General features: G+C 41.1%; 2 protein-coding genes across 2 annotated transcripts in view; one reads left to right on the forward strand and one right to left on the reverse strand.

The window, feature by feature from the left end:
* The window catches only part of Glipr1 (GLI pathogenesis related 1), a 27091-nt gene extending 16143 nt beyond the window's left edge, over positions 1 to 10948 (forward strand). The window contains exons 4-7 of the mRNA XM_027392417.2: positions 5272 to 5384; positions 8233 to 8318; positions 10344 to 10370; positions 10462 to 10948. Of these exons, the coding sequence (XP_027248218.1) occupies positions 5272 to 5384; positions 8233 to 8318; positions 10344 to 10370; positions 10462 to 10610 (375 nt within the window). The 3' untranslated portion in view covers positions 10611 to 10948. The remainder of the gene's footprint in view (positions 1 to 5271; positions 5385 to 8232; positions 8319 to 10343; positions 10371 to 10461) is intronic.
* Positions 9080 to 24323, reverse strand: Krr1 (KRR1 small subunit processome component homolog). Its single transcript, XM_027392416.2, has 10 exons — positions 23969 to 24323; positions 21230 to 21402; positions 20057 to 20191; positions 19601 to 19726; positions 19437 to 19520; positions 18239 to 18295; positions 17581 to 17751; positions 13490 to 13567; positions 13314 to 13407; positions 9080 to 11422 (listed from the first exon to the last, which is right to left on the reverse strand). The coding sequence occupies exons 1-10, from the start codon at positions 24051 to 24053 to the stop codon at positions 11280 to 11282; spliced, it is 1146 nt and encodes a 381-aa protein (XP_027248217.1). The 5' UTR covers positions 24054 to 24323; the 3' UTR covers positions 9080 to 11279.
* Between the last annotated feature and the right edge of the window lie 1911 nt (positions 24324 to 26234).

The raw sequence follows: 26234 nt of genomic DNA on the forward strand, positions 1-26234 counted from the left end.
CCAACTCAATTGTTGATGTATGGTTGAGGTAGAGATGATAGAGCCTCCCTTCTATGTTTGTGGTAAGAACTGGACAGGCCTTTCAGCTTAGAAAGGTAAACACCGTGCTCACTTACAAAACAGTTATGGAGAGTTACATCTCCCCAGACACAGGAATTTCTAAACTCTCTCCCATGACGAGGTCCTCCTGCAGGGAGGACATAATGTGGTAGTCTACTGAAGAGGTTATGATCATGAATCCGGTCTCATGTCTATATGAGAGATAAATAGGATTGGAAATTAATTTGCTCCTGTCCCAAGTATTGGCCCTCTTTACCCCCCCCCAGATGTAAAGGGAGAATTTACATGTTTAGGGAAGTTTCTACTGTCTCAGGTCTGTATGACATGAACTTGGGTTTACTCTTGTTCTGACTCCTGGGATGGGGGCATACTAGTATGGCTAATAGATCTGTCATAAAATGAACCATCTTCTGAGTGCCACATATTTTGCATGCTCAGCTCCTTAAAAGTCAACTAAAGTAACAGGCCTGTTCATATATGTTGTACACCTTCTATAAATTAACCTGGTATAGAAGGTATAGAAGTTAAAACTCTTTTTACTTGACAAATTCCACTTTCAAGAACCCAGTCATATGTCTCTTGCAGCGTGGAACATTGTGCAAGCCCTTGGCTGTATAGTTTCTGGGTCCTCTTTGCTCATTTGGCCTGTATCAGTTGCCCCAAATTATACTAGCTCTGCACACCTGTGTCTCCAAAAATCAGAGGGAGCTAGCCTGAGAGCCAGAAACTATTTCCAACCATATACTGCCTTCCCTGCCTTGCTCCTGTTTCTCCTTAGTCACAACCCAGAGATTGTAACCCAACAAAGTATGAACCCATAAGCTAATATCTCAGAGTGTGCTGTGGAGAAATCTGGACCAACACCTGTTGGCTGGGAAGCACTTAGCAAAGACTAGAGTGCAGGATCTAATAATTGTGTTAGAGCGGGACTCTGACGTATCTTGGCTGCAATTCCTGTTTCATCCTTTAAGGAGATCTTGGTGCGGGTTTCAGGACAATTCAGTCATTTCAATTCCCTGCTGGAAAGTTGCCTAAAGTGGGGATTGTAACCTTTATTTACCCTCCTCTTTATGAAGATCAAGTTGTTTACATATGTTGCCCAATGATAGCTGATACAGAGTACAGGGCGCAAGTTCAGGTTCTCTCTCTGTGAACAGTGTAGTATTTCTTGACATGCCAATTCAACACTTTACCTTTATGCTCACTGGAGGCAAACTAGCAAGTTTTCATTTCTGTTTAAAAGATTCACTGGTGGGAAAGTTCCAGATTAATTGGATCTGAGTCCTTGCCCTGACACTGTGTGATCCTGGCTTGCTTCTTTTATTACTTGTAAAGAAACAGGACCAACTATATGGCCCAGGCTGGCCTGAGATTCACTGTGTAACCCAGGTAGGCCTTGAACTCACAGTGAGCTTCCTGTTTGAGCTTCCCAAGTACTGAGATTACAGGTGTGAGGCACCATATCCAGGTAAACCCAACTTTGGAAACTGTTGGAGTTGAAATCATCAATGTCTCCTAAAGGCCTGAAGCACTGCTGGGAAGCAGTGAAAGCTTTACTTAGGTGTGGTTCAGGCAAAGGAAGATAAGTCAAGGGGTGTTCACTTGAAATCAATATTGGGACTCTACCCTCTTCTCTTTTAGTTTCCTGGACATCACAAGGTGTGACTAGTGTCCATGACCCTTATCACAGACCTAAAGGCATGATGACAACTGACCACATCCTGAGATCATAACCTAAAACATCCTGAGGTCATGATCTAGAACACACTGAGATATCATGACCTAAAACATACTTCGACCATGGCCTAGAACATGCCTTCCCTCTGATGTTTGGCCTCAGTGACTAACGGCTAACACACAGCTAAGCAATATTTGCATATTTCTGAAAAAGTACAGGAGATCCAAAGATGAAGGAAATTTGAAAACACTATGGAAGAAAGTGCTGAAAAACTAAGAGATTAAACCAAATGCTAAGTGAGCTAAGGTGATAGGTAGGAATGGTGACACTGGACTCCTGACATGTGGAAGGAGCACCTGGAGGGAGGTGTAAGAAACCAGTGTTTTGTCACTTTGTAAATCTGACATGGGCACAGAATTCTGCACTTAGAGCATCCCAGATAAAACCAGTCACAACTAACATGAATAAAATTGAAAATTTCAAAATAAAAGTGATTGGAAAGTAACAGTACAAGGGTAACATTGGACAAACTATGTTTAATGTCTCAACAGAGAAGCCCAAGGCACCTCAATGCCTGTCTAGACTGGAGCTCCCTAAGTGGGACTCTTGGCTTCAGATACTTAGCTGTTCCTCAGTCATGGAAAAGGGACTGTCTCTGGCCAAAGGAGGGACAACCAAACCACTCCTTGTCTCTGAGATTATAGGAACAGCCATTTTAGACTCTTCCTAGCTCCCCAAGCAAGGGGAAGTCGGTCTACAAAGGGCAGGTCCTCCTACCCACCTATCTGACTGCATCCCATGAAGCCCTTAGGTGATCTCAGATTCCATCCTTGCCTGGCTCTCTTTCCCTCCCTCCACTCTCCCCTCAGGGAGTGATAATTTGATTTTCTAGGGTAGTATGCTTTTTTACTGGAGCCAGACTGGCCACTGTTGTAGTTCTGTGAAAGCGTCTTCTCCACCCTGGGCTCACACAGGACTCTGCTCCAGTTTTAAAGACAGATGTCTGTAGCCCCCAGCTTAACTCCACTTCCTGACAGAATGGTCCCATTCCATGTATTAAAACCATTGATAGTGACCAGAGCTCTATGTAACAGTTCCATGATTGCCTCTGTCTGCATTTAGTGAAGGTTGCTGCAGGCCCCAGCCCACTCACCATTGTGCCCACATGTTTAGCCCAATTCTTGGCACAGAATGGCTTGATAATTATGTCTTTTAAAAAAAATAGTTTTAAAGTATAATTTTGTATCACTGTAAAAACTGTTAAATGGTTGATTTGTCTTCAAGGGCTAGTTAGGTTCTCAAATGTCTTCAGTAATCTTTGATACTAATCATTCTTAGCCAAGATGAGCCACATAATTTATGGGAATCGGTGGGAAAGAGGTGGACTGCTTCACTGAAAAGGGAAGCCGAAGCCAGGCGATGGTGCACATCTTTAATCCCAGCACTCGGGAGGCAGAGGCAGGCTGATTTCTGTGAGTTTGAGGCCAGTCTGGTCTACAGAGTGAGTGCCAGAACAGGCTCCAAAGCTACACAGAGGAACCCTGTCTTGGGGGGGGGGGCGGGGAGGAGAAAGAAAAAGCAAGGAGAAAGTAGCACTGAAGGTGCTAAATATGCAGCAACATATTGATTTAAACTAAGTCTGGAGCTCCCTTGAGCAGTGGACTCAGCTTGACAGCCCAGCTGCCTTCTTGGGAGCCAGCTCTGGTCTCCATTTCCTCAACATTAGGACCACATTTCATGTCTGCTTTGCTGACTGTTACTGCATGTATTTCCTTAACCCAGGTTTGCAGTTATGCCAATTTTTTCTATTATCTTTGCCTTTGTGATCTGATTTAGCCTGTATCCTTCAGATTTCTATCTCAGAAATCTGTTACCCACCCACTGAGCTGCAGATGGTTAAGCCCATTATCTATGCCAATCTTTACTGAGACATCTAGTAGGGAGCTGAAAACAAACATGTTCTAAACAGAATCCCCTGCCCAAGTTCCCTCCCACCTTGCTTGTTCCCTCGGTTTCTGTCTTAATAAATATCACTTGGGTCCCAAACTCAAATGCTTCCCCGACACAAAACAAAATCAAATGTTTTCAGCTACATGGATTAGTCAATGAACTCCATAGGTTTCCCGGAATTGCATCACCCAAGAGTGAGCCATCACTGAGACAGCCTCCAGAATTGCCACCTCCCCTTGTTCTTCTCAGTTCATTTCCTAAGTACTAAGTAGACCTTGTTAGACAGTCAGAAAGTATTTTCCTTACCTGACAGAATTCCTTTAATCTGCTCCTCTCCCTTGTGCCTCCACTCTGCCTTTTTTTTCTCTGCCACTCTAACATGTCAAGTGACTAGCATCCCAGAAACATTTATCTCTGAGAATGGATGTTGTCCATTACCCATGTCTACATCCTTATCTTTTGCATGTCCATTCAAAGGTCACTTCATAGGTCTTCCCTCAATACTCCTTTGAATCAACCCCATCAGGTTACCCTGTTTTATTTCATTGTAGTAGCTTTCTGCAGGAAGCATGGCTTACTGCAATGGTTCTCAATCTTCCTAATGCTGTGACCCTCTAAAACAGTTCCTCATGTGGTGGAGACCCCCAACCATACAATTATTTTATTGTTACTTCATAACTGTAATTTTGTTATGAATCGCAATATAAATATCTGATATTCATGACATCTGATGTCACCCCAAAGAGGTTGCGATCCACAAATTGACAACTTCTAGCTTAGAGTAAGCATTGGAGAAACCAGGATTTTTGAGCACACAGGCTTGTTTTCTTCAATGGAAGGAAGAATGACACCTGGTCACCTGGAATGCATGAGTGAAAGTGGGCAAACAACCAGGTGATCCTTTGCTATTCTATTAGGAGCCAGGCTCCACCTGAATTTCTCCCAAATCCTGAGGATTGTTTAGGCTTCAACCCTGGGCTTTGCTCAGTGAATATAACTAACTCATCCTTATAAAAGAGGCCCCATGTACTATGCATCCTCCATCAATAGAATCCATCCTTCTTCTTATTACAAGTCCTTCCTCTAGGCCATCGTCCTGAGCTGTTTATCAGCCAACAGAAGTCACTCTTACTGCAATGGGCACAGGTGCTTTGCTACTTTGCAAGGGAATTTCAATGTAGTCATCCCTGAAGCTTTAACTGTCCTGTAGACATACCCCCAGTTTGTATGTATTTAAATATGTAAGAAAATTAAAACACGGATCAGACTCTCTAGACATTTTGATCCATTCTGATTGACCAAGTCTGGCTGTAGTGAGTTTTCACTCTCTGGCTTTGATACCTGCAGGGACCCTATACAGCTTTCCACTATTACCTTGCCATGTTCATGTTTATTTTACACATGCACCCATACACTGAGATTTTAATTTGGGACTTGTTTCCAGTGGAATTTTGAGCACCTAAAATTTCCCTGGTAAAGAATGTTGTACAGCTAACTAGAGTAGCTATAATCACCATAATTATGAAGGCTTGGTGATACTCAAATGTTCATTTCTGCAATAAAAAATTCTCTTGTACTTTCAGGTTGTTTGGGCGGATAGTTACAAAGTTGGCTGTGCAGTGCAATTTTGTCCTAAAGTTTCTAACTTCGCAAGCCTTTCTAATGGAGCACATTTTATATGCAACTATGGACCAGGGTAAGTGTCTGACCAGGGTAAATTCTAAAAATACATTATTACAGTATTCATCTTTAATATAGAAAATGTATAAAGAAAAGTTTTGAAGGCCTCTAAATTCTCTACCCAGAGACTCACTCCATTAATATTCTAATACATTTTTCCTGTGTGTGTGTGTATGTGCACACATACTTTATTAACACTACAAAGGCATTCACCTTTAAGAGTAGCAAAATTAAAATGCTTACCCGGGACATAAAGTGATATATTGTTAATACAAGAAAGAAGGACTGATTAACTTATTGTTTTATTAAAATCATAGCATACTTTCCACACTTCAAAATAAAACAAACCTCAGGTGGAATTGCTCAGTTCCTACTACTTAATTACTTTTGACAGCTGAGTTTTTCAGATAGAAACAGTTTGTCTCCTCTGGAAATGAGAAAAGCAATTCAGTTGTGAGTCACACCTATTCAGAAACCTGTGGTCAGACTAAACTACCATGGTCAACGGGGGTAGCAGATAGGTGGATGGGTTGGGAGGGGGCTGGCTCTTGAGATCTCTCGGAGTTCCAACCAAGAGGTGAGTGGGGTGGCTGATGGATGGGATGAGGAAGGGGACTAGCTCCGGAGGTCCTTCACTGGGGCTCTAAGTCCAGCAGTGGTGAGGTAATAGGCAGAAAGAGAGCCCTAAATGGAGTTCTAGGTCAGGCTCTGCCTAGTCCGTGGCTATTGCAGTGAGTGGGTTGACTAGTAAGGTGGAGACTTAGCTCTGGGGTCCCTAACTAGACTGGGCTTCTTGTGAACGGCCAGTAGATTGTGAGAAGATGGAGTGTAGAAAATTACAAGGAGGAAGGAGGGGCTTGCAGAACAGACGAGGGAGTAAGTTTTGACCATAAATATAGTCAGATGTTCTTTGGGTATCACTACCGTAGGCTACTCACTTGGGAGGGGGGCCTTTATTCATACACGCATTCCCTCTTTCCGAGTCCTGAACCTCTTATCTTAAGACTTCTAGGGCAGTTACAAAAATGCACTGCTTCGTCACAAGTCGGGATATGTTAGTTTTTGTTTTAATCACACCCACCCAAATAAACCCAGTTCTAGTCTTATGTTGCCTCCAAGACAAATTTTCCCCCTTTCTCTTAGTTTGGGATGCATAATTTAAAAGGTAACAATAGTGATTTCATCAAAACTATTCTACAACTGAAACCACTTACTGAGTGCTGTGCTCTTTACTAGAGAAAGACATTCTCGTGACTGTCTATTTGGGACATCAGAAATTTCTATCTCTATTTTCTATGATATAGTATGAGAATAATTATCATTATTTTTGCAGTATTAGAGATTGAATTTAAGGTTTCATCCATGCTAGGCAAATGCTCTATCAATGTGCCATATTCCCTAGCTCTGACCCCCAAAAAGTGAATTTCTGAAGCAACCTAACTTGAAACCAAATGAGATTAGAAGATACATATATATATGTATATGCATAGAGGGTTGGGAATGAAATATAGCTGTGGTTCTAAATAAGGATTTATTAAAGGGGGGGGGAGTGTCTCCTGGGGAAAGAGACATCTGTGAACTTCAATTAGAAAAGTTACATCTTTGTTTCACATGAACCTCCACTGAAAATAACATTTCCTTTCATTAGGAAAAGACCATTGTTCTTTTAGCCATAACTGATTTTTGTATTATCAGTACCTTTATCTTTGAGAACAGTGGATGTTGTTACAACATACTCTCTAAGTAGTTAATACTCAGCCTAACTTTCAAATTGACTATAATTATTTGACCCCGTGATAGATCTTATTTTGTGGGGTGAGGTCACACGTATGTGTTGACAATGCATTTTTTTTTAGATTTGTTCATGTGTTTGAGTGTTTTACTTGCATGTTTATATGCATACCATGTATGTACCTGGTGCTTTCAGAGGTCAGAAGAGGGTGTCGGGTCCCTTAGAACCCAAGGTCAGGAGTCACGGATTGTTGTGTCAGCCACTGTGTGGGCGCTAAGAACTGAACCCAAGTCCTCTGAAAGAGCAGGGGCACATAATCACTGAACCATCTCTCCATCCCTTATCCCTATACCCTACACACAACATGCACACCTGGTTTTGAGATGTTATCACTGGGACCTGGGGGTCACTAATGAGGCCAGTCAGGGAGTTCCAGAGACCCCCCTGGCCTGACTCCCCAAAGATAGAACTTCAAGCACTGTTTTTAGTAGGAGTTGGGGAATGAACGTGGGGTCTTTGAACAGCAGGCACTTTACTGAGCTTTCCCCATCCCTTAGATCTTTTATTACACAGTAATTATCAGTTACTATTCATATCACATTATTTATATGCAAATGAATTGTTTCTAATTTTCTGCATCTTTTTCTTTTGGAGGTCATTACCCCAGCTCAATAGTGTATCTTGTAAAAACTATGATGACCTGGTACACTGAAAATACAGAGTGTAATTGCTTTTCTAGGATAGGCAGTGTTTGAATGGAAGCAATCATATACGCTAGGAGTTAAGCAGAAAAAGCCCAACATAAGACATTTCTAGATTTCTTCCTGACTCATATATACAAACTGAGACCTTTGGCGAGTTATCTCCCAGATCTTCAGTTTCCTTGCCTGCTAAACAGAAACAGAAATAATGCAGAGTTATCATTGTTAAATGGGAGGGTAGAAATTACACAAAGTTCATAGACACAAGGATATAACATGAACCCTACAAATATTCAAACCTTCCACTTCCATCCCTATGTATTTTATTAGCCTGCTGATTCTTCATCTATCTTGTTTATTCTGGACTTGGTCAAGCACTCAGAGCAAAGCACAATTGTGCTGGGGCCTCTAACAAGTCTTCTGTTCTACAGAGGGAACTACCCAACATGGCCGTACAAGCAAGGACCCACTTGCAGTGACTGCCCAAAAGATGACAGGTGTCTCAACAATCTCTGCGGTAAGTATAATAACAAAAACGTTCCATAGAATTAAGGTAGAAACATTTGTTTTATCCTGGTAGCTATTTTCTAGAGAGCTGTAACAAACGAAGAGCTTACTGTTCTAGGACCAAACATAAGCGTCCTTTACGATGTCTGTTTTCCTGTGGTGTGAAGGGAACCTGAAGCTACTGCAGTTAATGGCAATCCCACAGTTCTTTTGTGCATCACAGCTGCATGGGTGTTTAGAAGGGAGGTGGATAGTTGTCCAAGCTTTGCTGTATGAAACCTGTTAGGAAGTGTGTTTATACAATTCCCAAGGCCCCTTCCAGGCCTAAATTCCAGTAAACTGCCCGGCCCCATTTAAACATTGAACTTTTCAGGTATGAAATTGATGCAGCCCATTTTTCTCCCAATGCAGTATTTTTTTTTTCCTTACTCCTACATAGCAGCCTCATCAGGAAACCCAGTAATATGCACCATGTGCAGTTATTTCTTCTCAGAACCAAGGTGCTGAAGTGCCAGGCTAATTAATGTACAGTTCTGAGATCCTGGCCATGGCTCTGTACCCATTCCACAACAGTAAAACATACAACACTAGCACCTCATAGAGCAAGTGAAAGGGTTCAATGAACTGTCTGCCATGATACAAAAATGCTATTGGTGTTAGAACCTTTAGAGCTCTAACTTGAGAAGGTGTCTACGCTTGGTAAAACAGATTAAGGCTGCTGTAGTCCCAACAATGAAAACCCCTGGACTCAAGTGAGAAAGACACACACACTTACATGGTACATACAAGACAATTTACTAGGTGACTCAACCTCTAAGTTGTCATTAATTTTTTTCAATGTACAAAGCTCAGTTTATGCACTTTTTAAAATATAAATGTTGGCCTGTTAGAAAGCATTTCACTTCAGAGTAATAGTGTTTCCATGTGAAAAAAAGACCATCCCACCTTTTATTGTAAGGTTCAGGATTGTAAGATCAAAGCTGTTATTTAACAGAACCTAACTGACATAGTATTAGCTAACGAAATAAGAGTCCACCATTGCCTACTGTTTTGCCTAATGCTGCTGTGTGCACAGTGAATGATAAACTACTGTGCAGCTGCCTGGACATACCCATGTCACATAAGGTAGCTTTAGCTAGTGCGTGGATGTCCATTGGTTTCTGTAGTTGAATGTAGATTGACAACTCTGCAGATGCACACAGGGGAAAAACTAGAAAAAACATGATGCAAATTCATGGGTATAACTGTCAAGGCACCTTGGGTTTGCTGATCACGAGGCCACAATGGCTCCATCACAGGCATTCAATATCTGTCCATGTATGTGCAATTGGGGCACCTATCTTCCCCAGTGCTGAGTATCAAAATCTGAAGCTTAGAGACAGAGACATACATAATTCTGAGTTTTGAAAAGTCAGATGGCCCACCATGCTGGACAGGAGACTGCTGCCTCCTTATTTCATCGTATCTACCTTTCTCCTTAGTGGGGAGGAGCTTAGGAAATACTTTGTGTTATTTAAAACAAACTATTATATTTTCACCTTCAGTTTCAACCATAGCTCAACAGAAGATTCCTCTGGTGGCTATGGCAAATCAAACAACTTTTCCATGAACTGGTAGAGTATAAAAATTCACATATTAAGTTTATATAAAAAGACTGGAAAACTAAGTTGACAGTTAATAACAAAAACCTTGATTGACCTTTGAAAATTGCTGTCTTGGGGTTTCTATTGTTGTGAAAAGACACCATGACTATGGCAATTCTACAAGAAAAGCGTTTCTTGGGGCTGCTAACTACAGTTTCAGAGGTTCATGGTGCTGGCTACATCTTGATCAGGTCATAGGAAATGGTCTCTGACACTGAGAATAGCTTCAGCACAGACCTCAAAGCCCACTCCCCTTGCTAATTACACCACTCCTTTGGTGGCCATTTTCTTTTAAACCTCTATAATCACTGTATTTAATAAAACCAAATCAAGTTCATGGTTATAAAGATATAATTTAAAAACCTAATCTTTTTTTACTGTTGGTTTTACAGTTAACCCACAAAGAGACCACGTCTCACGTATGTATGCAAACCTAAACTGTATGGACTGGGTTGGAGACTGGGTTAGCACATCATGAAAAACTAAGAGCACACTCTGTTTGTTTCACAGGTTCTGGTAACTATCCAGGAAGACCCATCTATCTACGTAACAGATACACATCTCTCTTTCTCATTGTTAAGGCAGTATGTCTGATACTGTCTGTTATAGTTACCATTTTGGTAAAGCACAAATACCCTAATTTAGTTCTTTTGGACTAATGCCATTGTTGAGGGGGGGGGCATCATAACTGGCTACTGTACTTCATGAATAAGGACTGCCTAGGTTGCCGCAGCTAGGCTTTCAAGCAAGAAAAAGACCCCCTAGGGTTCAGATCTACAAAATACATCTCTGATAACTCTCCATAGTCCAGTTGCCCTCAGCTCAGAGGTTTTGAGCACCTACTGCTCTTGCGGAGGATCTGTGTTGGATTTCCCAATACCCACATGGTACCGTTTCCTTAGAATAATAGGGACTGAGAGATTTGATTTACAGTCTTGGTTTTTCTGTTTGTGGGTTGTTTTATCCTGGAAAAAAATTACAAAAATAGTTGCCGTTACTACTGGAAAATTTGCATTTATTTCCCTCAAAACCAAACGCTTTGGGTGTGTTTAAAAAGATGAACCAATGACAACATTGGTCTCGTTCCAAAATTCTATATAATTTAAAAGAGGTATTCCTAAAAAAAAAAAAAAAGTATAGACAAAACCTGCCTGGGACTGAATGTACACACAGGTATCTACCACCCTCTCACTCGAAAATATTTACAAAGGATATGGCCATGAGCTTCTGAGCATGACTACTTCTAGGTGAGACAGCTATAAAGCCATCTCAAAATCCTTTACAAAAGGAAACACCTTGAAAGTTCAGTTCCAGATTTTTTTCCAATGTTACTTTTTTCTCTTCTGTTTCTTTTCGTCGGCTTCCATCTTAAGTTTAACCTCCTCTGCTGTAAGAGCGCCCAGTTTCTTGGTCTTTGCTTTCTTAACCTTTTCCTTGATAGCCACCACATCAATCTTTGTTTCAGTAGAAGCTGCAAAATTTTGTAAAAAAATGCAAATTTCAAATTATATGCTTAACAATTTAAACAGATGAAATGTGCTGCAAGTTCAAACAGTAATTATACAGCCTTTTTATCACAAGATAATTTAGAATTTAAAACTGTACCGGGCATTATAATCTCATGAGTGAGCTGGCTGTTTCTTGCTGTGTAGATTCTTCCTTTCTGTAACAAACTTGGGATTTACTCCCCACAGTTCAGTACCATCTGATCATTTACTGGGAACAAATTTCTCCCATGCATTTGGAGTTTTACTGATTACATTCCCCAGCTACCTGTAAATACCTGTTCTCTGTTAATAGGTCCTAGTTTACTGATTATATTCCTTAGCTATGTGTTGAGACCTATTTTTTCACTATCAGGACCTTGTTTCCCCTCTCCATTGTAATTGCAGAGATCTGCCTTCCTGCAGTTGCCTTTATTGACAGTCATTTGGTCAGTGTTTACGGCCCAAGCAAAAGACATTCCCAAATATCCAAGGACATAAAATTACTACACGTCCAAAGTTGTTAATACATAGCTGCCTAAATGGATAGAAAAAAATAATCATGTCCTTGGCTTTACCTCAGTGGCAGATAACCTAAACTAACCCTGCACTAAAAGATTCACAAACTTTTTGTGGTATTAACTCAAGATTTTAGCTCAGATTTACTGCTTCCTCCTGTTTCCCCTGAGAAAAAGACAAAGGTAATCAGCCCATTTGCTCATCCTCAGGGAAAAGTAAACTTTCCTGAAGGCCTGTGCCATCACTGAGGCCAGAGCACTGGAAGGAGTCAGGTTTTGTTTCCTATGCAAATTAAACTTACACCCTCTCTTTGACCTACAGCCCTAAGTAACTGATGCTGAAAGTTTCTCCTGGCAGTTTAGTTTATTGTTGTGTGAGTAAATCTTATCTGACTTGCTGACCCTGAGAAACTCAAGCCTCACATGTATCTGTACCCCCAAGAACTGGGGAAAGAAGATTTGAAGAGACAAAAACGGAGAGAGAGACAGAAACAGAAGAGCAGAGAAAATAAACATGCAGAGGAGCAATTGTGTGTCAGTCAATTCTGTTTTTCCCTCAGACTTTAGTTCCTTTTTTTGAACCCTGAGCAAAAATTTTAGAAGCTGGACTTCCAAAGTTTTCAATAGAAATGGCACGATAGCACATTCAATTAGTCTATTCCTTTGGAAATCAATTTTCTACACTGCACACAATTTAAAATTACATTCCATGGAAAGTATTAGGTATGGTCCTTCTAACAAGGCTTATTTTGTCATGATTTTATGTGAGAGCATGTGGTGCTCTTAACAGGCTAAACTGTCAAAAAACTGAACTAAATACAGAAAACAATTTTAAAAGGATGAAATTTTTTCTTATAAAAGTACAGTTTTCAAACCATGAAAGGATCCAAAGATAAAATGTACCATTCGAATAGTCGGGACACTGGAGGTACAGACATTTTCAACCTCCACTCTGACAACTACATTAGTGTAGCTACCCAAGTACTTAACGACTAAATTTACTTTAAGCCCCACCTCCCATGTACCAAGGTTGCCTTTGGAGGGTTGCTCTGACAAGTGTCACCCAGAGGCAAAGAAAATGGGAGAGGATGGGTCAGAACGAGGCCAGACCTCGTAGGAACTTTCCTGTTAAGGTGATGAAGTATGAGCCAACACAGGACCAAGCTTCTAAGCCACAGCCGGCAGCAATGGTCAGGTGTCTCAGCTCTGGGTTTTACATCTTTCCTATAAAGAATCTAAGCCCAGCAAAGCCTGTGGGGCAGGACCCTGAAGCCACCCTAGATTATAGCCATTTTTTGCCTAGGTGATGAAACCACGGGTGTTCTTGGTGTGAGACAGACATGCACTCAGGGTTACTTGCCTGGCTTTGGCTTCACAGCTGGCTTTTCTTTAGGTGGAATGAATGCCTTGTTTCTTTCTTCCTGCCTCTTCGTAAGAGCTTCTGCTTGCTTGGCCTAGGCCAGTGAGAAACACCTTAGTGAGCAAGAGTGGTACCAAACTTGCTATGAATGTTGTGAGTAATCTTAAGAGCCTTACCTTGATGGCTTCCATCTTCTGCCGCTTCTTCTGATTGGCCTTCAGAAAGTATTCACCACTAGCCAACTCCTTATCAATCTATTAGAAACAGTATTCACTGTTAGATCAGAAATAATACAGATGAAGGGAATTTCCTAATAAGTCATTGTGTGCTGGGGTAAAAAATGTAGACTCAATACTCTAATTAGCAGGCCACACAAAAGAGGGACGTATAAGCTGAGGCTGATACAAACATGGAAATAGGACAAAAGGGGCTGTTCTCGAACCACAAAACTCGTTAATTCAGGCAGCACCAAAAGTCAGGGCATCAGAAAAGAGTGAAAGGAATCAGATGAGTTTGGAAGGCGGAGAGTGGGTAGGATTTGAGACTCTAAGAAGGTAGAACATGACTTAGAAAAAATGGAAGCTATGGCACACAAGAGCAGTGGCAGGATGAGCCGGGTGTGGGTGTGCATGCCTTTGGTCCTAGCACCCAGAGAGGCTAAGGTAAGAAGGAAGGAGTTTAAGGTTAGCCAGAGCCATAGGGTTAGACCCTGTCTCAAAAAGAGTGTCCTGTACTGTGGGGAATGAGTGCTGTCATAGGCAGCTATACCCTGTCAAACCAAGGGCATGGTCAAAATTGTGACTTTAAACCAGTGCTAGGACTGGAGGCAGGCACCTAAGTGGTTCTAACCCACTCTTGCTGACCTGTCACTGAGAGGACAAAAGGAAGAAACTATTGTATTTGCTACTGTTTTTCCAATACTGATACACACACGGGCCCTAGAGCAGCTATGGCTGGACCATCACATCCTGAGTCGTCTGCCCATGGTGAAAAAGTCACTGACTCCAGCTCTTAGGTAAACACTGCCATCAAAGGAGAGGAGCACCATCACTGTTCTGCTTCAGCACCGTCCCTCCCTCCCTCCCTCCTGGGCAGTCCTGGGGGGGGGTGGGGACGGCTCAGCATCAGAGGGCTCCTAAAGTTCCTAAACTCCTAACCCTTCCTGTGGCACAGTCTGTTGGCTTGGCCAACACTGCTGCCTAGTCAAAGGCCAAGTGCTCCAGCAGTGGGATTACAGGTGGGCACCATTAGACACTGTAATAGCCAAGTTCCATCAGTGAACAAACAATCCAAACAAAAAGTTAAATTACACTGTAGCTCAGAAATTTAAAGAACATTATATCCAACAGGCACAAGACATTTTCATCAAATAAGTTTTTCTATAATAAACCATATTAAGGTGCAAAACAAACCCTGAGAAAAAACTATAACATCATAGAATATAATTATTCAAGTGCTTGGAGATTTTCAGAAGGAATATTTAAGAACTTGTTGAAATAAAAGGAAATACAGGATGGGTGTGGTAGAGCACTCCTTTAACCCCAGCACCCAGGAGATCAAAGCAGGCAGACCTCTTGAGTTTGAGGTCAGCCTGATCTAAATAAATCCCAGGACATCTAGGGCTGTGTAGACCCTGGTTCAGCTCTCACACTCCCATTGCAAAAGAAATGGAAAGCAACATACGAAACCTTGTAGGAAGCAGTACTGAGAGGGAAACTTACAGCAAGCATAGCAACCTTAACAGAGTTAAAATAAGCAACCAATGAGCCATTACTAAGGCTTCAGAAAGCAAATCAAACCCAAATTCAGAGGAGAAAAAGAAAGAATACAGCAGCAATAAAGACCAAGGAACAGCCGGGCGTTGGTGGCGCATGCTCAGCACTCGGGAGGCAGAGGCAGGCAGATCTCTGTGAGTTCAAGGCCAGCCTGGTCTCCAGAGTGAGTGCCAGAATAGGCTCCAAAGCTACACAGAGAAACCCTGTCTCGAAAAAACAAAAAACAAACAAACAAACAAGACTAAGGAACAATAGGGAAGTGATCAAACAGTTATGCTATCCAAGAAGAGATAAGACTCATAAACAATTAGGAAAAGGGGATATTAAAACCAGTACTCACTAAACACAGAAATTCACTAGCAGTTATTACACAACTGCATGTTAATTACAAATTTTGAAGGAAAAAATTTTGACATCTTAACAAAGTAAAATGAAGATATTAAAAATCTGTCAATAAGAGATGAAGCTCTAGAGAAATGCTCAAAACCAAATGGCTTGATTGCTGAATTTTTAAACTTTTAAGAACCAATGTCAATTCTTCTCAAGCCATTCCAAATAAATGAAAGGAATTCTTTCCAAAGTCATCCTATACAGGCAGCATTACCCTGATAAGAAAACCAAAGACACAACAAAACCAAACACTAATATCCCTGAAAAACAGACATAAAGGAGAAAATGCAAGACCAACAAGTCAAACCTAACAGCTCATAAAAATACTTTGATCATGCTCTTTTCATTTAATATTTGCAAAGATGGCTCTTCACAAATCAATACATGCTAACATTGAAGCAGAATGACATACAAAATCTATAGTCACCTCAATAGATACAGCAAAAGCAGTTAATAAAATTCAACATAAAAGCTGTAATGAGAAACCCAGATTCAGCAACACACTGGAAAACTCAAAAACTGTTCTGCAAGATCAAGAACTAAAAATATCCACTCTAAACGCTTTGATTCAACACGCACTAGAGGTTGTAGCCACAGCAATTGGGCATGAAATCAAATTACCTGTTTACAGATGTAGTTAGTTATGTAAAGACTCCATCAAAACACTATTAAAACTGATGCATGAACTCAGGAAAAGATACAAAAATCAACATACAAAGCCATTAGCTTTTCTATACCCCAATAACAAACCTAAATGCAAGGGTGTCCAATCTTTTCATATTACATCATGACCTTCTTCTACAAATGGGCCACACATTCATGGCTATTCTAGGAAACGTGTCCAGCAGGCCAGGCAAGACTGGAAGCAATCTTATTCATTAGAGTCACATGTGCATACACACTTAAAAACTTAATAAAAGACCTCTACCATGAAAACTATAAAACACGAATCAAAGAAACTGAAAATGCAGACAGATGAAATAATCTTTCCAGTTAATGGATTCAAGGAATCAGTACTAATGAATGCCCATGTTATCCATAGCAACCTGTAATGTCAATGCAACTAGTGTTCTTCACAGACGGGAAGAAGCTATCCTGAAGGTCATAGGAAGCACAGATCTTAAATAGCCAAAGCAATTATGAGAAAAGGGAAAAAAGTCAGAGGCATCACAATTCCTGATTTCAGGACTCCCCACAGAAACATAGAAGTCTCCAGCATGATACAATAGCACTCTAGCACAGCTCTAATTTCCTGTCTGGTCTCTTTCTCCCCTGCCCAGAGTAGGTGCCCCTGCCTGGCATTCCCACTTCCTCACTATGATCTTCCTTGTCTCTAATGCCTCCCACCCCTGGCCTTAAGACTTTCCCTGGAAACCCAAACTAAGGACTGCAAGGAACAGAAGGCAGTGGCCAGAAGATGGTTTATGCCCATATCAGAAACAACCTAGTAAATTTTGAATATTTTACCATACAGGCAACGAAGGAAATAATGAAACAAGATCCCAGGTAGGTATAAATCAAATCCAAAGCACAAAGGATGGGTTGGGGGTGGGGGCAAAATATCAGAATATTTTCTGATGGCCTCAAATATCCTAGCTCTGTAGGGTGCCAATTAGTATTTGGCCAATGTGGGAGAGAACTCAAAGGAGACACAAAAGACTGCCACACAGTTAGGCCTAGCAGAGGGTGGAGACATGAATTTTTAGTGACTTTAATCCAAAGACAGTACTTTTCTCCACTTCAATTTTTTGGCCTAAACTTAAAAGTTTTGCTGGGAGGGTGTAGCTAAAAGAAAAAGGTGCATGAAAAAGGGATGGGCAGGGTGGAAATCCTGGCCATGAGTGTAAAGGAAAAGAGGCAAAAAGGGAAGGAATCCATAACACAGAAACAAATGGATGAGAGTTAAGACTTTTAGATGATACCGTACATAATCTAAAATGTTAACTCCCTGGGTTACATTTACCTACATTTACACAACACTGGCTGCCTGACACCGCCCCTCGATGTCAAGTTCTTATATCCTGACACAGCACACCCACACCCACCCTGAACTCCCAGAAACAGTCCAGTTGCATCTGCACTGGCATTTACCCCTCACTAACCTGACTTTCTGGTTGCGGAGGAGGGAATGGTGTGTACTCCTTCTTAATGCTCTTCTTTTTTGGTTCCTTGCGTTTATTCACATTTTTGTGCTTGAACTGTGGCAAAAATCTTTCCCAACTCTGTGATCGCAACTCGGAATCTTTTGCCAACTCCCGTTTAATCATCAAGGTCTTTAGGCACATACATACAAATAAAAATTTAAATTTTAAAATTCATTTGTTAACACATTGCTTCTAGAAAGTAAGGGACAAGTTCCTAGTATGTTCTGGAGAAGGGACCAATTGCAAGGACATCTATTTTAAACCGGCACAAACATCAAAAACTGTAAGAATCTAGATTAAACGTAAGTATGAAAATGAAGCTCTGCTTCCCTGCCATATTTCATCAAAGTTCAAATTCGTAACAGACAGGTCTTAAATTAGCAGGCGCTTCCCATGGGTAAGACACTTTAGTAGTAACTGAGGTAGCAGAGGGAAAAGTCTCAGTAAATTAGAATCACTTTTACCCTAATCTTAAGTTTAAGTGCATTCTCCAGAAGCTCTCGCAGCTCAGGTCCTACAGCTGCATTCCAGCCCAATCAGTGACTCTGCACACACAGGCATACTACAGGCCTCTCCCAAAAGGGGCTACAATACGAGCACTAAAACCCAAACTCACTTTAATGTTATAAATTGGATGGATGTTCTTCATGGTATCAAGGACTACTTTTCGTACCTGAAATTTACAGAGAAAAATGAAGCAGTCACAAAGACTTCCAACCAACTGGACAGAAGAGGACTAACCTACTATAAAATCTGGATCACAAACTAATCACTATAGTGAATATAATGTCTAAATTATTCTGAGTAGAGTCAACCTTTTCAATCAAAAAATGTTTCATTAATGTCACTATACAGTAAACAACTAACACAACAGCCTGTACCCTAGAGGTAATGTTTAGAGGAATAGGGTTAGATTTAGAGTCAAAGGGGAGAGTTCAAATGCTGGCACAGGGGCTATAGCTCAGTAGAAGAGTAGTACTTGTCTATCATGCACAATGCCTTAGTTTGACTAAGCTCTGTAAAATAATACTAAATTTATTATTTACAATAATAACCCTGGGACTGCCACATCATGTTAAGAGTCGATTAGTAGTCTCATTTCATCTTTAAATCTATAAAATAGAGATAAAACTATATCTCATCAGATCTACTCTAAGAGTTACATAAAATTTTCAAAAACTTTTAAAACTGTAAAATATTTGATATGTTTATTATTGCTCCACTAGAAAAGAGTAGGCCATTTATGAGAACTAGGCCAACAGAATTACTATTAAAAATGTCCCAGGACGGAGGCAAACTGCACAGCTCAGGACAGTATGAAGAGGACCCGAGAGAAAAATGTGTTCCGTGGGTATTCTCAAAACATTTGACAAGTTACAGAAACCAGTCATGACCACACTGCAGCATAAGACACCCAGCTTAAAGGAAACGTTTTCAGAGTCTGACCTCTACTGGCTGCGTATGTTACTACAGAACGAGGCCTCTACTCAGTATTCCAAATACTGCTCACATGTACAGACACCAGGTACTCTCACATGAGCTACTGAGATTAAGTCTTAAAACGGGATGGATGAAGATGCACAGGTCTAACTCAGAAGTGGATGCCTCCACAGTTGTCAAAGGTTTCCCAACATACCTTAGGTTCCAGGAGTGATGACACCTAAGTTATATGGCATACGATATACAAATGAGAAATCAAACAAACCTAATTCTAAAAATACAAAATAATTATAAAATACTATCCAACAAACAATTACATTACTACCAAATCACTTTATTTTTGTCTGGTGAAAATGTCAGGTCATCGCGCTCACCTCCTTCAGGCCACTGAAAGGCCCAATGGCAGAAACCGTATTCCCCTGAACCATGACGTAACAGTTTGTTAGGAGTTCCAATGCCTGCATCAAAACAGCAAATTCAAACTCAGTGCATGGAAAAGTCAATTCAGAGATGTTCACGCGCCACCAACGACAAGTACCTTCAATGTAGATCCTTTGGGACCAATAAGCCGCTGTCTTCTTTTAACAAATCTCTCTTTATTTCTCACTAGGGAACCGATTTTAATGATGTCACATGCAACATCATCCTGAAGTATCCGTACTGCCTTTTAGGAGGAAAAAAAATGCATCAACATTGGTCTTTTCCAAGCCCAGGCTCATAAAACCTAGACACAGACAGGAAAACTTGAGGGAGAATGGGGGGGGGGGATGGGGCAGAGATGGAAAGACACGGTATTACAGGTTGCTGAACAAGCAAGCTCCCATAGTTCCCTCCGGCACAGCCCAGCTTGTTTTTTGAACAGTCTCTCTCACTGGTCTGGAGCTCACCAAGTTAGCTGTACACATGTACACACACCACACACCACACACACACACACACACACCACACACCACACACCACACACCACACACACACATCCGGGCCCAAGACACACCTGTTCAAATGAAACGCTCCTCGCCAAGAGTTTTATTAGGTCTCTGGCCCTAATGATGATGTAAGGGTCAAAAGTCTTCTTCGTCGTACACACAGTCATGCTACCCTCAATCAAGTCCAGTGTTGCTTTAACATGCTACAAAAAAAGGGCCAAAAGGGGTTTAATTTTAGATCAGAACAGAGCCGCTCCCACCCGCTCTTCAGCTAACTAACAAATCCTCTCCTACTCTGAATAAGCTGGGCAGTTAAACACAAATAATGAGAACTTGATTAAATTCATACTTGACAGGAGATAAGAAACTGAAGTAGCTGGAACCAAGACTGAGAAATGAATTTTCCTTTCAAATTTCTTTCTACCTGGTTAAGGGACTAAATACAAAACAAATCATCACAGCTTCACAAAGAATCAATCATCAGCAAAGATGAGCACTCAACAGCTCCTCTGTGTACTTGTGAGGGAGTGTGCACATTCATGCACATGACATGTAGGGGCCAGAGCTCAAGGCCCTGTGTTTGCTCCTCAGGTACCACCTGGAGCTCACCAAAATGAGTCTCAGATCTTGTCCCCACACCTGGCTGTTTACACGGGTTCTGGGGATAGAACTCTAGACCAATGCTTGATTGCAAACAATTTACCAACTGAGCTATCTCCACAGCTCCAAGAACTACACTATAACAGAGCAAAGTGAAATGCTCTTTTCTGACACATTCAGAAGAACCCTGAATTATGGTGATTAGTGAACATTTCAACAACACCACCTTAGAAACTTGTCAACAGGAAACAAATAGGGAAATCTGCATCAGCAGGTCTTGTTTAAAATAAAATTTGAAACATGGTTGGCTCAAACTGGCCAAGTACATGGTAACCATCACTGCCTGGAAAAGGTGGTCAGAAATCTAGATGTCACAAGTGATTGCAGACAGTTTGAGATACCTCTCAATTATGAAAAGCATAGGAATTTCTCAAAGTATTTTATTACACACAAAATTAAGAATGAATGAACTATAAGGATACAGTTTACCTAGACTCCTTTAAATACCAAAGGAACCAAACATAGCTGGTCAGCTATGTTAGCATCTCTGAAGCCAAAATCCACCAGCACACACAAACTTCACTAAAAGTGAAGGCAAAAGCAAGAGCAAAATCTCAAAAGAATTGTTAAAGCCTACATACATGTTCGTTCAAAGCTTTCTGCACCAAAGGCCAGCACTCCTTCAGGTAAGCCTCTCTGTATTTCGGGAACAAGGTTGCAAAGCTGCTTTCCTCCAAGAGCCCTCTGGGATTGTCCTCTTTGGAGAAAGCTGGTTCCTTCCAGCCATCAGGGACAGTGAGGAGTTCTGCCTCATCTGAAGAAGAAAGAATTCCACATCATGTGTTAATGGTCTTTCGGGTTCTTTGTGCACATTCTATGCACACCTTCATAAGCGTCCCAATACACTCTTTCATTTCCTCCCCCTTGGTTTTCACATTACTCAACCTCATGACCACAACCCTGACATCATCATCATCATCATCATCATCATCATCATCATCGCATCACTATGCCATATCAAACCATCTGATACACTGCAGTTGCCTCAGCAGAACAAGTTTCTCAAGGACAGGGGCACTCTTCCTCGTTATCCACTCTAATTGGGATGTATTATTAGACAGCAACTAAGACACTTTTACTGCATATATTATGGTTCGAACACCCCTTTATCACTTTAACATTAACAATCTGACTTTCCTGGTATAGAACCTCTGTGCGTGTAAAATTTTTTAAAGTGAAATCTGGTGTATAATGTCAATTCACAATCACTGTGATAGAATTTTAAGTTTCCCAAAGAGCTTCCTACACACACTTTATTAATAAAAGAACCACTGTTATTATTTCTGCTTTATAGGAGAAGATATTCAATCCAAAAGTACTAATGGACCCAAAGGGACAAAATCTGAAACAGCCTAGAACACTGATAACGAAAACACCTCCAGAGAGCCCTGCATTACTTCTTGTCCCAGACTTTGCAATTCATTCAAATCTAATAGCTACAGGTTGTTATGCTCAAAGATATCGTCTGTGAACTTGTAGCATCAGCACACCTGTGGGAGTTGGTGGGCAATGCTACCTGGAACTCCATCCTAGACACAGTCAGTAATCACAATCTCTGTTCTTAAACGATCTCATCTATCACTCTGTAAACCACTGAGTTTGAGAAGCTGGTCTTTGGCCCACGCTATCAGCCCCAGTTAAGAAAACCTGCTTTCTACTTTTCCACTGGCATCCACTTTGCTATTTCCAGTTCAAAATACTAAGAATTAGTGCTCCTAAACCATTCATCCTCCAACAGCTTCTTTTTAAAACTGCCAACTAAAACCCTACAAAAACCGGCAACATAAAACGCATTGAGTGTGCCCCTGCTCCATTTAAACACTTCAACTGCTATCAATCAGTAAAGGGGGAAATGGCCACCTACCAAAGCACGGAAAGGCAAAAGAAACGAAAGAGGTTTTCACACAGAGGAAGCACAAGTAGTCCCCAAACATGGGAAACTGTGCAACTTCATCAGGGAAGCCCAATTAAAAACAATCAGATACAACTTGCTATCTGTGAAACAGCACATTTTCAAAACTGATAATAAAATTGTTGTAAGTTTGGAGCGATGAGAAATCTCATCTCTTAGTGAGCCTTACTAGGGGGTATAGCTTCCTCACCACGGCTGACTGCATGCCCCCTCACACCTTTCCTTAAAACAACAGAAAAGCCTGGCACAGCTCCTTCTGGGCAGACTGCAATTCGGTTTCCAATCCTATGTTCCCTACAGGAACCATTGGGTCTTACCAGAAGACATGTGTAAAGGTGTTTACAATAGCAAGCAGCGGGCAGAACCCAAATGTCCACCAACTGGAGAATTTAAAAGTGTTTTCCGGCCGGGCGTTGGTGGCATACGCCTTTAATCCCAGCACTCGGGAGGCAGAGGCAGGCGGATCTCTTGAGTTCGAGGCCAGCCTGGTCTCCAGAGCGAGTGCCAGAATAGGCTCCAAAGCTACACAGAGAAACCCTGTCTCGAAAAACCAAATATATATATATATATATATATATATATATTAATATATAATATATATATTTCCCATAAGGCAACATTAGAAAAAAAACCAAGCCTACAAACATCACCTTGGTTAAATAACCAAAGAGAAGCTAAAGAGTAGGCATATGGGTTCCTTCATTCCGCTGAGGCAAAAACGAAACATTGTGTTGAAAACAATGGCTGAAAAAAGGTAACGGCAAACTCGAATGCTTCAGACTAGTTACTCCGGGTACCAGATGGGTAAATGTCCCCTGTGATTGGCACATGAGAAACCTGTAAACTAAAAGTCTGACTGTCAGTTCCTCCGGCGTTGGTTTGATCTTTCACTGATGTCTATAGTCCCTGTCGTACTTTACGTACTTTAGTTTTTAAACGCAACAATTAAAAAACTAAACACATTTCTTTGGGATCCATTTTCATACTGAAGGTAGGTAAAACACAAATTACAATGCCAGAGAATAATCCAACTCCGGCATTACAAACCAAACTAGCGGTCAAAACTATAGACTGAGCTGTGTCATCTAGTAATTTAGCAATCGGATAAAAGCTGTGGCAAACTTCCCACCTGCCTTGTCCGCCTCACTCCTCCATCGTCAGCGTTCGCGGTTCATAGCTTTCTCCATCCCACCTGATCCTAATCGGCATCCTCTCAACCACCCGGGCAAAAGCACGGACTTAGAAAAACACGTGGCCGGCGCGATCAACATCCCCTAATTATGAACAATTCCAACTGCAGGCACTTCACAGTCTAGGGGAGGCTTAACCCAAGTCCGCAGCCAAGGAAATAAACAGATGAGGCTTCAAGACGCACCACCTCCGGGCTTCGCTTCTCACACTACCTCACCTTGGGTCTCGCGCTTCTGCTTCTGCTGGCGAGAGTCACCCTTTCGAGCCGCTTTGGCAGGCTCGTCCGCAGAAGAAGATGCCATCGCGAAATTGCTTCCGGTGGTACCGGAAGTGGAACTGTTCTCTAAACCCGCCGGCTGACAACGTCTAAGATGCAAAATGAGTTCCGGAGAATCCCGCCGAGAGCTGCGTGGTCTCTGCGCGCACGCCGCATAGCCAATGAGGGGAGAGCTGGACACTTCTTTCCCAGGGTGCACTGCAACCGCGGAGGTCCACAGCAAGCTGGGAATTGTAGTTCGGTCGGACCAAGGTCTACATTGGAGCAACGGATCGGAGCAGGATGGGAAATCCTTTCTAGAGACGGGGAAGAGAGGGGAGAAAGGGAGAGTTGGCGAGGAGAGGAGAGAATTATTAAGATTCTTATTTGAAGCCGGAGCGGTGTTGGCGAACGTCTTTAATCCCAGCACTGGGAAGGCAGAAGCAGGCGGATTTCCGTGAGTTCGAGACCAGCCTGGTCTACAGAGCGAGTTCCAGGGCTGCGGTAGCAGAGGGACCCTGTCTCGAAAAATCAAAAATATGTATATATTCGATGATTATTGTGAGTCACCTCACCTTCCAGACTGATTTTAGGAGACTTTTCTAGATTAATTTATTTATTTTGGTTTTATGCGATATGGTCTCTCACTTTGTAGCCTCCGCTGGCCTGGAACTTGCTATGTAGACCTGACTGGCCTCAAAGTCATAGGGCTCTGCCTGCCTCTGACTCCAGAACATTGGTATTAAAAGTGTGCACCACCACACTCAACTTCAACCTTCAAATTAAAAATCAACTTACTCATCTTTTCAAATACAGGAATTCCTTCAAAATATTATAAGTAATATAAGAACATGAATAATTAATAATTAAGCCAAAGTCCTTAAGGTTCTGTGGGCCCCATTTTATAGAGGGTTTCATATCAAAACTGTCTGTCACACTTCCAAAAGAAAAGATTTATCAGAACCCAACAATAAAATTATTATAGATTCAAATGATTCATTCTTTTACCTAACTAAAAAAACAAAAACGAAAATGACAATGCTGTCAATCGACCATCTAAATATGAGCTAAAAACTGGACCTATCTGTCTAGAAGGTAAGTGAATTAAAAAAATATTTTACTTGCATTATACAGGAGCCAATAATCTTATTGCGTGTGGTATCACAGCCAGGAGTAGGTAGGGGCTATCTCTCCACATGAGAAATGAAAGCTTCTATTTAAAAATAAATCTAGCACCACAGATGAATAAATTAATTGAAAATTAACGTTAAATATAGTTGTATACTGAAGGCTATAAAAATTACACAATTTTTGCCCATGATGAAAATAATATGAATAAAATATAGGATACTAAATTGGTGGTGGTAGTCATGATAATAAGAAATATAAAATTAAATGACTTGAGAAACCTTTACATAAAGCTGAGAGAGGTTGAACATTTTCCTCAATACATATGTGTATTTTCATTCAGGTTAAAATAAAAGTTAGCTAAACTTTTCTACTATGGCTTTAAGGAAAGTCGAGTGCCAACAGATGCTTAGGAAAACTGAGAAATTGAGTATAATAGTTCAGCTGCTTTACACCAGTGTTTCTCAACCTGTGGTCACAACCCCTTTAAGGGAGTCAAATGACCTTTTCACATGGGTTGCCTAAAACTGTTGAGAAACATATTTACATTAAGACTCATAACAAAGAAAAATTACAGTTGTGGCAACGAAAATAATTTTATGATTGGGGTCACCACAACATGAGGAATTATTAAAGGGTTGCAGCATTAGGAAGGTTGAGAACCACTGGCTTAGACTATGTTTTAAACAAATTTGAAGGGAATTTTTCCATATATAAACTGATACCTCATAATGTGAGCCCATATAACATTAACCTCTGAAATGCATCCAACCAGCTTTAAGAATCAACCATAAGTAGCCTATGTTTGAATGATTCTGAACCCTGTGCCTCCTCCCAAAAGCTGCTTTTCACATATGGAGATGTCGATCTGGGTTCCTTCCTGGAAAAGGGCCAAGGGCCTTGTTTCAACTTCTTCCAAGCACTTTGAATTCGTACGTAGAGTTTCAATAAATGCCAAAAAGTCTTCTAAGGTCAACTTAGAAGATTACAAATTCAAAATGATTGTCAGATTGATGGCATCACACATCCTGTATAATTTTCTTCTAAATTTAGTGAGTCTATTACTCGTTTATCATAAAGTATTAAATCAATAATTTAG

The sequence above is a fragment of the Cricetulus griseus genome (genome assembly GCF_003668045.3).
Source record: "Cricetulus griseus strain 17A/GY chromosome 1 unlocalized genomic scaffold, alternate assembly CriGri-PICRH-1.0 chr1_0, whole genome shotgun sequence".
NCBI lineage: Eukaryota > Metazoa > Chordata > Mammalia > Rodentia > Cricetidae > Cricetulus > Cricetulus griseus.

Coding starts and splice junctions, on each gene's coding strand:
- Krr1 (XM_027392416.2), bottom strand. CDS start 24,053: ATGGCATCTTCTTCTGCGGACGAGCCTGCCAAAGCGGCTCGAAAGGGT. Junction 21,403..23,968: donor GCAGAAGCGCGAGACCCAAG/GTGAGGTAGTGT, acceptor TTTCTTCTTCAG/ATGAGGCAGAACTCCTCACT. Junction 18,296..19,436: donor CTTTCAGTGGCCTGAAGGAG/GTGAGCGCGATG, acceptor TGTAAATTTCAG/GTACGAAAAGTAGTCCTTGA.